The 16510-nt window shown below is 43.0% G+C and overlaps 1 protein-coding gene across 9 annotated transcripts in view; it reads left to right on the plus strand.

Annotated features, from left to right (window-relative positions):
* CHRNA9 (cholinergic receptor nicotinic alpha 9 subunit) overlaps window positions 1-16510 on the plus strand; it is a 47880-nt gene that overhangs the window by 15381 nt on the left and 15989 nt on the right. For 2 of the 9 annotated variants that reach the window (XM_068680162.1, XM_068680173.1), the window contains exons 1-2: window positions 11538-11604; window positions 12221-12382. In XM_068680162.1, the coding sequence (XP_068536263.1) occupies window positions 12304-12382 (79 nt within the window). In that variant the 5' untranslated portion in view covers window positions 11538-11604; window positions 12221-12303. The other 7 variants (XM_068680166.1, XM_068680163.1, XM_068680168.1 and 4 more) reach the window with 7 other exon arrangements.

The raw sequence follows: 16510 nt of genomic DNA on the forward strand, positions 1-16510 counted from the left end.
GCCCCCACACACATCCAAGCCCCCTCCCTGCCCTTCTGGGAGCTGCTGGACCAGGAGCTGGGCATGGAGTGGCTGCAGCTGGGCCTCGTCAGCCAGGTGGATCCTCTGCCATCATGTGGGACTGTGGTGGTGGTGTCCTGGTGTTTCCCAGCAGTGTGGAGTTTGCAGTACGGTGGTGACTGGTGAGCGTGGCCATGATTTGTGAGGGGTAACAAGTATGTGTGGTGGCTTTTAGCCAGGGCAGTGGGCTGCTGAGGGGGGTGAGTGGATCAGGAGTGTGCTCTGTGACCTTCTCAGTGTAAGGTCTGTAGGCAACACTGGAAAGGCTGGCTCTTAAACCTTCTCTGCTACCACTCTGTAAGTTCCTGCAGTGCTCCCATACCTAGCGCTGGAGATGTATCAGGTGTGGGACTTGTAGCCTTTCCCACCTGAAAAATATCTCAGCTTGTTAACAGCTCTGGGTGTAGCTGTGTGTAAAGTGAATGTCTCCAGGCAGATAAACTACTAGAGCATTGTTTAAGTGTGTATCACACCTGAAGTCACACATAAACACTCTCTTCATCACGCCTTGACTGGCATGCTTGTGCCTGTTGTCAGCATGCGCTAATATAGAGCCTGTCTCATAGGAAGGGAGTTTAGTCGTCCTTGGAAACACTCTTTGGGACCTTTGCCTCTGAAGACATTGACATTGTTGGAGTGCTCGGGGGATGTTAGGCTGTGGCAAGCCTACCTTGAAGGACTAAATAAATTCCTTGCCTTTAGGAAAGGCATGTGGATGCCTGCAGCCTGGCCCATTCCAGAGGATCAACTTAGAGGGTTTTTGGCTGTGGAGTCTCTTTACTCATCCTCAAAGATGTTGAAGTATGTGGCAGCACTGTCTTATTTGTCAAGACTAACTGGTAACCCTAATCCTCTGGAAGATGCTGTAACCCATTGCATGGTGATAGGGTTGAAACGTCAAGTGGGCATTCTGAGAGATAGATACACTCCTGTAACAACTGAGGTGTCACGCTCCCTCTTAGGAGCTCTGGAGTCTGTATTTATATCCCATTACGAATGCTTACTGTTTCATGCCTTGTTCACTGCAGCTTTTTTTGGGGCACTTCGAGTAGGAGAGATGGTGGCAAAGCACCATGCTGCACTGCAGCCAGAACTGCTGCACTTGAGTGACACCCAGGTGACAGAAAGCAGAGTGGTGTTTCATTTGTGTATCTCTCCTTTTGGCCAGGAGAGACATGCCATCAGCCTCGGGCTGTCTGAGGAGCCATGGGTGTGCCCTGGCCTGGCCCTCCAGAGCTATGTGATGCGTTCACCACTAGAAGGGCCGCTTTTTGTGCACACAAACGACATGCCAGTCATGAGGAGGGAAGGGGAGGACATCACCTGCCTGATGAGGTGGCCCTGCATGATCCCAGAGAAGCCATAACCATGGAGACTGGGGGGAAAACAGAAGCTCATCAATTCTTCTTTCTATGGAAGTTTAACCACATCATTTCTAGTCAGCGGCAGTAACTTAAGTCCCAATGTCTGCAATGATTTTTCTACCTCACACCACAACAGCTCCTGAAGTTCCCCTGCAGGCGCTGCTTACACTGTCTGCAGCCCCAAGGGTGGGTGTGTCAGACCTGCTGCGTGTGGACCTTGTCTGCCTTGACAGCAAGTCTGCAGATGCTTTTATTTTGTGTAACTTGAATTAATAAATGCTTCCAGTTTTAAAATAGCCTATGCTTACTAGTAATATTATTTTTTATGCATCAGAAATGGTAGGCTCGGCTTTTTTAGAGTAATAAATGGCTAAAGTTTGGAAGCAAAACTTGAGAATTTAAGTTAATTACTGTAAGACAGCAGGTAGTTACACTTTTTAAAACCAAAATATATTACAATTTATGGCTATACAAAAAGTTGTCACTAAGGTCAAAAAGGAAATATAACCTACACGACTAGTTTAATAACAGACACCAAAGATTGAATTTAAAACAAAACAAAACAAAAAACACTGATACTCATAAGATGTGTTCAAAGCAATGTCTTCTGCTTAGATGGGGGGCTGAAACATTTTTGCTCAGCAAATGCTAGCTCTGAAAATATTTCATTGAATTTGCTAGCCCCAGTTCTCTCTGAGCATAATTAGCCTGATCAGAATTTTAAATAGCTAAAATATCACACAGTTCACTTAACAGTTAATTATTTCCTTAGAATGTGTTACTTGTCCTTAATTCGGCCTGTTTTCTTTTCTCCTGAATTTTAAGGTGCTTTCTTAACTTTCTTAAATTGAGGAACCTTCAACCATAATTGTGAAGTTTGATGGCTAGAGTACTTCCAGTTTTGTAGTTACAGCACTTGCAGTGCCATGGGATAGAATATATTTTTTACCCTGTGGTCAAACTGGGAAGGGCTTTGATGGGTCAGGTGGACTCATGGCACCTTCAGAGAACTGCAGCAAGCTGCCTGATCATCCTTGCTGCTATTGCTGCTCCAAACCTGGAACAACAGTGCTGCTAAATAGGGTAGCTTAGTATTTTACTCTGCCCTGTGCTGCCTTCTAGCAAAGATGTAGGTTACAGCGTGGGAGCTGGCTGGAATTTAATGCTGGTGTGATCGCCATGGAAATAATTAGCCATGATTTCTCAAGCCTTCTGGTTACTGGAAGGTAACACTTTGCAGGGCACCACCAATCTGCTACTCTTTACTGTTACTCTTTCTTCTTTTTTACTATGAGAGCTGCATTGTGTTGAGCGTGGGACTTACTACAATGTGGCAAGACTTCAGTGGTTAGCACGGTATCTGAGATCTTTGTTTTTAACTGTGCTTCAGTTAAAAGCTGGCTTTGTTCACTGGAAATGCTTGTTTGAAACTCCTGCATAATGCCTAACTGTAAGTAATGTCTGATTGAGGTGCTGCTAATGGGGCATCTGCCAAGGGACTTATCCTGAGGTTCCTACTGGTTGGGCTGAGCAGAGGCTTGCTGTGTACCTGCCTAAGGAGCTGCTGCTTTATGTGCTTTCTGCAAGATTTCATAGGAGTCCAAGCTTTTTTTTTTTTTTTTTTTTAAATGTTCATGGTCTGAACTTTTGGGTAGACCTGTGCGGTGTCAAGAGTTGGACTTGATGATCCTTAAGGGTCCCTTCCAACTCAGGATATTCCATGATTCTATGAAGCTTTTTTTTGCCTTCCTTGATGTACGTGATGTCTAACATCTATAGGAAGAGACAAGAGGCTGCCCGGTTTATCTTTTCTTTCCCACTACCCGATTGTTTTAACTGACAATAACTTTTCTCAAGTTGTGTCTGTTTTACCTATGGCAGTAATTAGGAGACCTCCCCATCTTTGTCCTGACCTGTAAGTGTTCTTGCTTCCATTCTTCCTGTCTTCTCCCCCTGTCCCACTGGCAAGGGGTTTGGCTCTAAGTCATGTGGGAATAGAAATGTTGTTTTTGCAGAGTTACATTGTTTAGAAGGAGGGAATGTGGTACTGAGATATGCTTACAGTGATAAGAAAGTTTAGCAGGCGACCTAGTAAAATGCAGACAACCAGTCTCCTTAGGACAATTAGGTGAAAATCACGGTATCAAGTCAAGTCAGATAAGTGAAGAAACATTACCACTTCAAACAGTAAAAATGTCAAAAGAAATTTGAAATTTAACAGGCCGGCAACTGAAGGCCATGCATTGTTTGTGAAGCATCAGATAGATTGTGAACCTGGATTACCCACTCAGTGGGGAAACAGGGGAGGGTCCTGCCATCAAAAGGTATATAAACTGTGTTTTGGAACTAGTAGATGCGCTCTCTCCTGCTTGTGGGGCGCCCGCCATTGCAATCGCGAATAAATTACTACTTCACTGAGATCCTTGCCTGAGCCTAAGTTATTGGCTACGGAGTGTTTCTCACAATTTGGGGGCTCGTCCGGGATCCAGTCACCTACTGGGGAGCTCCACCGCCGCAGCAGCAGGAAGGCATGCCCCGCTGATTTCAGCGGTCCTGTGCATCGACGGTGGCGGTTCTGCGGAGAGCTGACAGAGGGCCCGAGACTGGTTAAAGAGGCAGGATCCGTGAAGTAGTGGGGAAAGGAAGAAGGTAGGCACTCCGGGTTTTTAAGAATCGATCCGGTAACTCTGTGCACAGACCAAGGTAAGAAATATTAAGTATTGCCTTGGGGGTCGGGTATCTGGTGTATGGTAAGCCCTTGCACGGGGAAGTGCTGGCACTACACCAGGGGAATCTGGTGTACGGTAATCCTTGCACGGGGAAGTGCTTGGAAGTACACCAGGGAATCTGGTAAACTCAGGTGTGCGGTAACGCTGGCACGGGGAAGTGCTTGGCGGTACACCCCCATCTTTCAGTACGTTGGTGTGTGGTACACTGCAGAAGGGAAATTTCTGTAGCACATACTGGCGAGGGTTAGGAAAGATGGGAAGTACGAGTTCCAGGGAATCTGGTAAACTCATAGGTGTGCGGTAACGCTGGCACAGGGAAGTGCTTGGCGGTACACCCCCATTTTTCAGTACGTTGGTGTGTGGTACACTGCAGAAGGGAAATTTCTGTAGCACATACGGGCGAGGGTTAGGAAAAATGGGAAGATATGAGTTCCAGGGGACAGGGAGATATCCCTGGGGGAGTGCCTACTAATAGTTCTTCCTGAAGAATTATAAGAGATTGGAAACATAATCCCAAAATTAGAGGGATTGTAAAAGAAAAATAATTAAAAAAAAAAAAAGGTTAAATATTGTGTATCAGTCTGGACAAAAGAACCAATTAAGGAAACAGCAGTATTTTGGCCAAAATACGGGTCTGATGAAAATTCAGGCTTTAAATTTATGTGTAAACAAGAAGATTCCTTTTTCAGAGAAGGAGCCAAGTTATGCTCCCTATAATCTTAATATTGAACTGGTGGCAGCAGCAGTCACTCCAGGAAGGGAGACAGGGACTGTAATTAACACTGTCCCTAAAAAAGTATCGTACCCTAGGCTCCGGCAAGAATTAGAACAAGGTAGAAGATATACTGAGAATTTTGCCTTCCCTGATACTAACAGTATTAACACTAACTGTGTATCCTCTTAGGTGAACTACCCCCCCTCCTTACCAGCAGAGAGGTTAGGACTTTTAAGAAGGAGAGGAAGTCTTTATTTGAGGACCCCGACAGCCTAGTTGAACAATTAGACCAGTTCCTACGACCTGATTTATACTCTTGGGGGAGGGAATTATGTCTATAAGTATGTTGTTTACAGGGAAAGAAATGGGAATGATCAGGAGGAGAGCTGCTATACAAGAATGGGAAAGAGCTCATCCTCCAGGACCAGGGGTAATACCGGCAGGGCAGAAATACCCACTTGCCAATCCTGGCTGGAATAATAATAGTGTGCAACACAGAAATCATATGAGAGACTTGGGGTCAGAATGAGAAAGTACTTGGGGATAAGACCTGAGGACCCAGTAACCCAAGGGCTCTTGAAAGTTCATTGTGTGATTAAAGCCTGGCAAAATACACAGAAAATGATTCAGAAGGTGGGGGGATGTAGTGAACAGTCACTGGGGGACCCTCCTGCGGGAGGCCTGGGAGGTGTGTGTCCGAAGGGGAGATAAGAAGGAAAAAAAAAAAAGAGCGAAACTAATGGTATTGACAGTGCAGCGGGTAGTGAGGCAGAGGGTTGGAGAAAGAGGAAGAAAGTCTTCAGGGGGAGTCAGGGCCAGGATGGAAAGGAGAGGAAGAGAGATGAAGGAATGGCAGGCAAAGAAGGCTGCCTGTGTTGTGGCCTGAGTCCTAGCAGGGACAGGCTTTGATAAGATGTTTTAAGTGTGGCCAGGCTGGCCACTTCGAATAGGAATATCTGGAGTGGAAGAAGGAGGGAAGAAGGAAAATGGGATGAAATATGCTATATTGATATGTTGTTTCGGTATCTTGGAGGGAAAAGGTATGGAATTAAGTTGGACCCTGACTGAGCCTTTGGTGCTGGTATTAGAAAAGTACAGGCTGGAGAAAGATAAAGGAAGTGTTAAAAGGGTTGCTGAAGGTGTTAAAGGAGTGGCATGTAGTATTTAACAGAGCTGTCTGAAGTTGAATGAGCAGGAAAAGGTGATGTAGGCATTATCTAAGTAACAGTCTAGAAGTTTTAGTATATTTGTATATTTGCTGTGGTGTTTGTTCAGTTTCCCAAGCATCGGGGAGGGGGGAACAGCCTGCTCCACCAGGGGCCTCTCCAGCGGCCGCAGGGGGGCTTCGGCTCCAGCGCCTGGAGCGCCTCCTTCCCCTCCTTCTGCACTGACTTAGGTGTCTGCGGGGGGGTTTCTCGCTCTCCCAACTGCTGTTGAGCAGCAGGCTTTTGTTTGTTTCTTTGTTTGTTTGTTTTCGTGGATGTGCTCTCACAGAGGCACGGACTGTATTGCTCATGGCTTGGCTCTGGGCGGCAGTGAGCCCCTTAGGGGCCGGATGAAATTGTCTCTTACCTGCCACGGGGAGGCTTCTGGGTTTTTCTCACGGGGGCTGCCACTGCAGTTTCCTACCCCCCCCACTCACAGCCCCCGAACCTTGCCATCAAACCCAATACACTGGGGAACAGCTAGGTCATTACTGACTTGTGAAGTATCAGGGATTAAATTAACTAATGAAACCCTAAAAAGTGATGGGGGCAGAAGGGGCTGGGATAACAGTGCCACTTTTGGGGGATACCAAGCTGAGACCAGGGGATAAAATGATCACTGGGTAATTATTGTATGTACCCAAGGCAGGGACTAACTTGTTGAGAAGGGATTTGATGATTAAATTGGGCATTCAAATAGTAAATTGTTAGACTGGAATAACAGTGTTATTAATGGAGTGCTCTCAGGCCCTTGAGAGCAAACATACATGTGTGTTCACCTCTGACTGGAAAGACCCTGAAATGGGGGCGGAAGCAACAATATAGGTGGACAAATTTATCCAATTTTACCTCGGGGGTTTACAGGGCCACCTATCCATTTGGGTAAATTCTAAAAAAAAAAAAAAAAAAAAATAATAATAATAATAATAATAAAAATAAAAATAAATAGATTTTGGAGCAATTACAACCTCCCAAGGAGGTATTAATGTTAACAAATACGTGGATCATTGTCTATTGTCAGGACAGGAGAAAAGAGTTGTGAAGAAAGCTACTAACAAGCTATTCAACTTTCTGGGAAAGCAGGGCTTGGGAGTATTGAAAAATAAATTACAATATGGAGAAAGAGAAGTCAGGTATTTAAGGCATCTAATGTCTGAAGGAAAACAGGATAAATGCAGAGAGGATTCAGGGAATTGTTGAAAATTAAGAAAGAACTAAAAAGTTTTAAAAGAAAGATTTTTTTAGGGAATCAGGAGCTATGAAGTCTGAAAGAAAATGGATACTCCTTGATGGGAGAGAAATGCTGAATAAAGTGATAATGAGGCAAATATTAACTGTTTTACATCAAAAGAGTCATTGGGAGGTGCAAGCAATGTGTGATGTTGTGCTACGAAAGTATGTCTGTATAGGAATATACACTTTAGCGAAGCACATATGTAGAGGATGTACCATATGTCAAAAGGTAAATAAAAAGATCTTCTGTAACCCATCTAGAGGGGGACGGGAGCCAGGGGTTTGACCTTTCCAAAGTATACAGGTAAATTTTACTGAGTTACTTGTTTGTCCTAATTGACCACGTGACTGGATGGGTGTAAAGCTTTACTGCAAGGGTTAAAGCGGGCCTTAGCGATTGAGTGGGATTTTCACAGCCCCTGGCACCCCTCCTCTTCTGGGAAGGTGGAGCTAATGAATCAGACATTAAAGAAGCAATTAACTAAACTAGTGTTAGAAACCCAACTTCCTTGGGTAAAATGCTTACTCCTACAGGTTTAAACAGCACCAAGAAAGGACATAGGAATTTCACCATATGAGATGCTGTTCAGATTGCCCTATCTGGGCAGAAGGGATGAGATACCACAATTCGAAACCAGAGAGTTTTCTTAAGAACTGTATTCTGGGGTTGTCCTCTTCTTTGTCATTTCTCAGGACCTGTGGGTTGTCGGCTCAAACCCCACCTTTGGAATTCCCCATTCACCACCATCACCCAGGAAACCGGGTCCTGATTCGGACCTGGAAAGAGTCAACTCTGGCCTGAATGGGAAGGACAATTACTAACCACTGAAACAGCCGTAAGAACTGCGGAAAAAGGTTGGACTCACTATACTCGAGTGAAGGCATCCGTCGACGCTAGTACCTGGGAAGCTGTTCCTACAAAAGACTTGTTGGAAGTTGAAATTGAATAGAAAAATCTCATAGTGGACTCTGAGCAGGATAAGAGCTTACAATTGTAAACTAACCTTTTATTTTCACAGGTAACTAACGACTGTGACTTGTGATTGAAAGAAAGAACAGACCTATAGCGAAATGCAGTGCTCCCAAGGCGGGGTTGTTATAGTAGTAGTGTACATCTTATTTTTTGTATCGATAATTATTTGGAAACCTAAGGTTTAAAAATAATGACAGGGAAAAATTGATTACTAATTTTGTTTTTAGTGATTCTAGGCCTCAGAGAAGGCCTTGGTCAATTGGCAACTTGCAAAAGGCATGACCAGATAATAGCAAAAACGGGATACCCCATCAAAATATGGGTGACTGTGACAGAGGGTTATGTACCACATTCTGTCACGTTTGATGTTTGTGAGGTGTTAGCTTGTGGAGATCTAAATGCCCAACGACAATTGAGCAGAGAGAACAAATAACTGGGAGAGACCCAACAGCCAGATTGAGAATAGCTGTATGGAAACAATCCTCTATTGCCATCAGAGAAAGGGAGAAACTCAAGGAGAAAACAGGAGAGAAAACAGGAAGCCCTCTGAAATGTGTCAGTTCAAACAAGGTATGGGGATGTGAATGCCTGGATAGAATGGGTCAAATATACCGTCCAGAGTCTCAACCGTAGCTACTGCTATGCTTGTGCCTCGGGATGACCGATGGCCCAGATAGTGCCTTTCCCATGGGGGTGGACCAAAGACTCCCAAGGGATGCGATGTATGATTGCATTGTACCAAGAAAAGACTGCCTGGGGAAATGAGGCCTGTAAGTCTCTCTTTGCTGTTCCTTGCATGATAACAGTATCACGGTTCCCCCTGCATTCTCTACAGCTATAGGTAACCATACAGCTTGCCTCTCACGGCAGGGTGTGAGTGCTACCTGGCATCTAGGAGAATTTGCCTTGTGCTACCAAGGACTTGATGGGAAACTGCTCAAGACTAGAGATCCCCAGGGCAGATCTCTGGTGGTACGGTGGAGGGAAGATCTTACGGTCCACCCTACCATCTAATTGGGAAGGCACTTGTGCACTTGTTCAATTAGCTATACCCTTCACCCTGGCATTTGAAAGAGAAACATCACAAATACCCAGAGGAAGTAAAAGAGGCTTAGGAATATCATTTGATGATAGAGTATACATAGATTCTATTGGGGTACCTAGAGGAGTTGCAGATGAACATAAAGCCAGAAATCAAATTGCTGCAGGGTTTGAGTCACTGTTCTGGTGGGTAACAATCAATAAAAATGTGGATTGGATTAATTATTTCTATTATAATCAGCAGAGATTCATCAATTATACCAAGGATGCGATGAGAGGAATCACTGAACAACTAGATGCCATCAGCAAAATGGCTTGGGAAAACAGGATAGCATTAGATATGATGCTCGCAGAGGAAGGAGGTGTGTTTGTGTGTGTAATACTGAGCAACCATTGTTGCAATCTTATACCCAACAATAGTGTCCCAGATGGCTCGGTAACAAGAGCATTGCAAGGGCTTACCACCCTTGCCAGTGAATTGGCAGAAAAAAAAAAAAATAATAATAATAATAAAAAAAAAATAGGCATATTTGCAACATTGATCGTAGTTGTAGGAGTTTTGACAGCCATTGGTTGCTGCATTATCCCCTGTGTAAGAGGACCAGTACAGTGGTTAACTGAAACCGCACTATTGAAACAAATGACCATGGAGCCACCACCTTACTCAGATAAGGTGATAATGAGGAGATGGAAAGCAAAGAAAGCAAAGAAGAAGAAGTCTATCAAATTGCACCTTAGAGAAAGGTTTTGCAAAAATCAACAGTTTATAAAAAAAGAAAAGGGGGGAATTGTGGGAATAGAAATGTTGTTTTTGCAGAGTTACATTGTTTAGAAGGAGGGAATGTGGTACTGAGATATGCTTACAGTGATAAGAAAGTTTAGCAGGCGACCTAGTAAAATGCAGACAACCAGTCTCCTTAGGACAATTAGGTGAAAATCACGGTATCAAGTCAAGTCAGATAAGTGAAGAAACATTACCACTTCAAACAGTAAAAATGTCAAAAGAAATTTGAAATTTAACAGGCCGGCAACTGAAGGCCATGCATTGTTTGTGAAGCATCAGATAGATTGTGAACCTGGATTACCCACTCAGTGGGGAAACAGGGGAGGGTCCTGCCATCAAAAGGTATATAAACTGTGTTTTGGAACTAGTAGATGCGCTCTCTCCTGCTTGTGGGGCGCCCGCCATTGCAATCGCGAATAAATTACTACTTCACTGAGATCCTTGCCTGAGCCTAAGTTATTGGCTACGGAGTGTTTCTCACAGTCAGAGCTAACCCACTGCTTTCTGGTACATCCGAGAAATCCCAGGATGGCTGCAAAGCACCATGGAGTAGGCAGCTCCGTTCAGCTACTCACACAAGTCACTGTGGCTCCTTCGTGAAGGTGAGGAGTTAGAAAAAGTCCTGGAAATATTGTCATACCCCATGGCTTAAAGTAGGCTATTAAGAGAGCGGCTGATGTTTGATTTAATACCCTGCTAGTCCAAAAAAAAAAACAAACAACCCTGTTTTGCTTCCTGTGATGACCTTATCGCAGAAGCTGTTTCCAGCCCCTCTGAGGGATTAACAGCCCTGTGCCACCAGGGGGATTGAGGGGCTGAGATGGCTGCCCTGTGCCTTGGAGAAGGGCATGATTTTAGGCAGATCAAGGCTGACACAAGTGCATTTTCTTTTGGCTCCATTGACTGCTGGTTATGTCAATGCTTTTCCTGCAAGAGTTGATGAGGGTTTTTAGTATAAATGGTAAACGTTTGATACATTTGCAGAAGTTGTGTAGATGAGGATGACACAGAAGGATACAAATCTTTCTAACAAAAACAAACAAACAAACAAAAAAACAACCCACAACCAAAGCCTAGAGAAATACAGCTGAGGTTCCAGAATACAAAGGCTACTGTGGGTTATTAATGCTTGTAATGTAAAGTGGTGATTAGGAAGCTATCTTTTTTTTTTTTTTTTTTTTTGCCTTGAGAAGGAAAGACTTGCCAGAGGATGTCTTTAGCTGAACTGACTTATTTGATATAGAAAAAGTAGTTTGGCATTCAGTTTTGTGTTCATCGTGAGACTTCAGCAGAGAAGTAAACTGGTATTTTAGTTTTATTGGTGTCTGCTTCAGGGTGGCAGGAAAGACTGTGGTTGAAAATGAGTTGTTACTGTTTCCTAATGAGGTATTTGAAGGTGCAAAATGTACCTGTCTCCTTCCACAGTATATAAGCTCATCTCTTCCTCTCTGCCCCTTTTTCCCCCTACTTACTGACATAGTCAGCTGGAAGCATCTGAAGGTGAGAGCTTTCTGTTCAGCTGAGAACTGAATTCCAGTGGAAGAGTCTGACCTAAACTGCATGTTCCAGGGGAAGAAGAAAAGCCTCTAAGATTTTTGCCTTTTTTAAGTCAAAATGTGTTCAAGACAGGCAGAAATTGGTCAAGGCTTTTTAACAGGGACAAAAAGTTCTTTGTCCAAGTAGATGGAAGTAGCTGATGGAACTGGGAGATATCAAAATAAACATGGTACAAGAACAGCTTGGTGGCTATGCCTCGCTGTTCTTACCAAGTACCAGGACTCTCCTATTTAATTGACCTCAGCAATAAACTGTGTTTCTCAGCTGGGGAGACAAGAAGATCTTGCAAATATTTTTAGAGTATAAATGGATCCTTAAAACAGGAATGGCAGTATTGATCTTAGCCTCTTTCTTGTGTTGTGTATACTTTCTTTCTGAAACCTCAGAAATCTGTCTGGCTTCTGGGGAACCTGGTATTCTGCAAATAAATTCCACAATGATTGTTCTGCACTACTGGAAAAAAAAGGATGTCTGTTTTATATGTAATATTTGTCTTCAGTGTGATACTGATAGAAGAGGAAAAACTACCTCTGTTCTTATTTCTGTCTACATTCTGTAGCTGTCACCAGAGACTTTCATTTTGTACCCCTGAAATGGAAGTGAAGTCTAGGAAGTAGCTGAAGAGGTGATGAAGACTCAGCGATGATGTCAACTTTGCTGAATTCTCTGATCCCAGCACCGAAAAGCATGGAAATATGTTTAAGGGACAGCCATCATAGAGGTAATTAGCTTCTCCTGCTTACCTAAAAAGTCATCGTTTGATAGGCTGGCATATTTTTTTCAGATAACAGGGTTATAAATGTAGTGCTTGATCTATAATTGCTGGAGCTATATGTTTGCTTTTGTGACAGTAAAACCAAGAACCTGTTTTCTCATGAATGTTAGGAGTTTCATTGGCTTAGAATCCTAACGTGGTTACTTCAGATTTTCAAATATTTTTTCCTTTTTTAACACTTCAGTGTTGTAAAGATCCTGAATTCTTTCTTACAATGTTAATGATTTCACAATTTTTATCATGTTAAGTGTGAAAGGTTAAGCATACAGACTGCAGAAAGAGCTAAATTACTCTTATACTAATCACTGTCTGCTGGAGGAAATTACTGTATTATGTATTACTGTTGAGATACTGGTGAATCAATATTCATGTAGAAGCCTGAACTCTTACAATTTCTACAATTTATAACTGTTGTATTTAATTAGACTCTTTTCAAGGGTAAAAGAAGTGATTAATTGTATTTTGTATCTTAAAAAGTCTTTGTACACCTGGCTGGCATGCTTTTCATTCTCAAGATTGTGATGCTTATATAAAATATATATTCCTTAGAATGACAGAAATAATGTTGCCCTTTAATTAGTACAGCACTAATTAATTATCAAGTGCATGTACTTGAACAGTTAAATTTTTCATTGTTGAATTGTACCTCCAAGTTCATTGGTGTTCTTTGAGTAGACAAAATTTGCAAGAAAAGGCATCTTTCCATAACTATTGCAAGTAAAACAGGAAATATAAGTTAGATATTTGTCAGGTTTCACACCAAGGTCCCTGAGTACTTCTTGTTCTTGTGGAATGAAAACATCCCCTGCTAGTCTGGCTCTACAGCATACAGTGTCCTTTGATCCCAAAGGCCCAAGTCCAGAAAGCTAAAGATAAATAGACAAATGCCTTTCAGCTTAAGGTTTTCTCTTCAGGCTTTATATAAAGTATTATTCCTGCTATAAAAACTACTGAGGAGCTTTTATGAGACTAATCTGCAAGTACAAGCAATTGCACGTTCCATGTATTTTTCTTGTCTGCAAGCAGCACCTGGGAAGTAGCTGGCAAAAGAAGACATTAAAATAACATTATACAAAAATAAGGGTTTCCATTGATTTGCTGCTTGAAATACCCCCCAAAGTGCCTTTTGTGTGTCTAGAATTATTATTATTTTTGTGGCAGTGACTTCCTTTTATAACACATGTAGAAGTAAGATATAGTTGTCATATAACATCTGTACATGCAGCAGTTGAGATGTTTGCTTCTATGCTGTGGAGACTTTCTTATTTCACTCCACAGCAAGGAGGACACCAGACCTTCTGCAGCAGCTGTAATAGCAGCACACAGGGCATGTCATGCCAGTGCTCTTGCTTTGTTTACCCTGCTCTGTCTTTCTGTTGAAGATGTCTTGTTTCATTTCACGTTCTCAGGACATACCTCCTCAGAGCTTCGTAATTGCTAAGGCTGCAGAGCTGGAAGCTGTAAGTAGGCATTAAAAGTACATTTATTTTAAAGTAACTAAAGGGAAAATAGTGCTTTTTGATCAAAACAGATAAAGAAGGCTCTGGTTTGTGTTGTGATATGACATAATTTTGGCTAGAAGCATCAGTGTAGTGCTGAATCCACCAATCATTGCCAGCTCACTGGGTCATGCCTTCCAATGAGATGTTGTAACGAGCTGCCAGCCTTTCCCTCAGGCTGGCTGTGTATTCACTGTTCACTGCAACACAGAGCTCAGCCATACAACTGTCATGTTTGCCACTAATTTTTAGGATTGCAGAAGATTACTGAAGGTATATAAGATTATTGGCAGAAAGGAAAGAATTAGAGAATGTGTACAAGAAATCAATGCTTTTTTTCCTTATGTATGGCTTCCTACCAGCAAATCAAACAGAATCAAGAGTCCAAATCAACCAAGTAAGACTCCAGACCTGAACAGATATCAATGATTACTAATGTCATTGAATTCAGAGCAGCTCTCTGAAATGGCAGTGTAATATGCTGCTTTTGCCTAGAGCCCAGGAGTAAAGTAAATAAGGAATTTGTTGCTAAAACTGTTCCAACTTCTAACAGTGTTGTTATGCTAGCTCTTTTATACTGGTTTGGGGAATTGCCTCTTGAAATTTCATATACATTTCCCAAAAGCAGGATGACTGTAGGATTGTCTGTCCTTTCATAGTTCTGCTACCTGTAAGCTGTGATGTAATGTCTCTTGCATTTGCCCCAACATCTTGGTTCTGTTCTATTTTAGAATAAAACACTCTTCATGCCCTTCATCCTGCTAAAAGGCAGCTGAGCAATTGGCAAAGATACTTCACAGCCCCCTGCCAATTGTTGTCAGACAAGCAGCAAATGTTTCCCAAAGTGCACAAACCAGCCAGGTATAACGTGTGATTATAGTAGCATATTATACTTTTATACATTCTGCTAGAACACACAATTTTGGTCTTAACTACTTTTATACCTCAAAATCACCTTCTGTGGAACTTCAAACACAGCAGTTATTAAGCCCATAAGATTGAGATCAGTGTTGCAGGTTAACACTTCTGGATAGCAGATCTTTGATTTATAGGCAAAATCACAGAATCACAGAATTTCTAGGTTGGAAGAGACCTCAAGATCATCGAGTCCAACCTCTATCCTAACACTAACAGTCCCCACTAAACCATATCCCTAAGCTCTACATCTAAACGTCTTTTGAAGACTTCCAGGGATGGTGACTCCACCTCCTCCCTGGGCAGCCCGTTCCAGTGCCTAACAACCCTTTCAGTAAAGAAGCTCTTCCTAACATCTAACCTAAAACTCCCCTGGCGCAACTTAAGCCCGTTCCCCCTCGTCCTGTCACCAGGCACGTGGGAGAACAGGCCAACCCCCACCTCACTACAGCCTCCTTTAAGGTATCTGTAGAGAGCAATGAGGTCGCCCCTGAGCCTCCTCTTCTCCAGGCTGAACAAGCCCAGCTCCCTCAGCCGCTCCTCGTAGGACTTGTTCTCCAGGCCCCTCACCAGCTTCGTCGCCCTTCTTTGGACCCGCTCAAGCACCTCCATGTCCTTCTTGTAGCGAGGGGCCCAAAACTGAACACAGTACTCGAGGTGCGGCCTCACCAGAGCCGAGTACAGGGGGACGATCACCTCCCTAGCCCTGCTGGTCACACTGTTTCTGATACAAGCAAAATGAAGTTTTTCAGCCAGTTAACCAAAGAAATACTGAGCATTCATTACATTGCGCTTGGTGTAGGTTGGAAAGGATGAAACATCTTGGTTTTAGATGATCACTTAGAACTTTACAGATGAAAACCAAAGGTATTCATACAGCCTTTCTTAAGTTTATTCTGCAGCCACTGTGTTCACAGATGCTTAAGACAAGAGGTACTGTTTTCAGCTTGTGTTGGTGCTTTGTTCCCAAGATCTAAATGAGCCTGTTATGCCAGAATGAGCACAGTTGCAGGCTTTTAGTAAAACTGCAGGTTTACTGCTAATCTTGCTTAAGGAGAAATTTATCCTGATCTGTAGCATAACGTAGCTGTGTTCCTGCTAGAAGGTGCTTGCTGGAATGGCATACTGTTACTCTTAAGCTGGCAAAACTCAAAAGCGTAACCTAAAATGGGTGTGCCTGGGAATCTGTATCCTGACAATATTGCCTAAAGTTTGAAGAACCTGTAGGGAGGCAATTTGTCCAGCCCAAAAAGCTGAGCCTGTCTGATTACAATGCTGCCTGTACCACTTCTGTGAGAAGTGCACAGCTAACTGGAGCATGGCACTAGAGAGTGAGATGCAAGAAATGTCTTTAATACTGTTCAGCCTCAGATGAAGTCTGTTCTAATTGTTGGCTTGTCTGTTCTTTCCCTCACAGGCTGTAGCATCTAGACCTAATGTTCTTGATGGTTTGCTTATTGTGGGCATCTGGTTTTGAGCTGGCGTCTGAGTGAGCTGAGCATGGCCAAGTTTTAGCACAAATGGCAGTGTGTTCTTGATGGTGCAGCTTGGTCAGATTCTGTAACAGGAAAAGAAAACTGGCAGAGTCTGCAAGGAAAAGGAGTGTATCCAGCTGTTATGCCTCTCTTACAAGAAGCTTCAGGTCCCTTGCTGTTAGAGA

The sequence above is a fragment of the Anas acuta genome, chromosome 4 (assembly GCF_963932015.1).
Source record: "Anas acuta chromosome 4, bAnaAcu1.1, whole genome shotgun sequence".
Classification (NCBI taxonomy): Eukaryota; Metazoa; Chordata; class Aves; order Anseriformes; family Anatidae; genus Anas; species Anas acuta.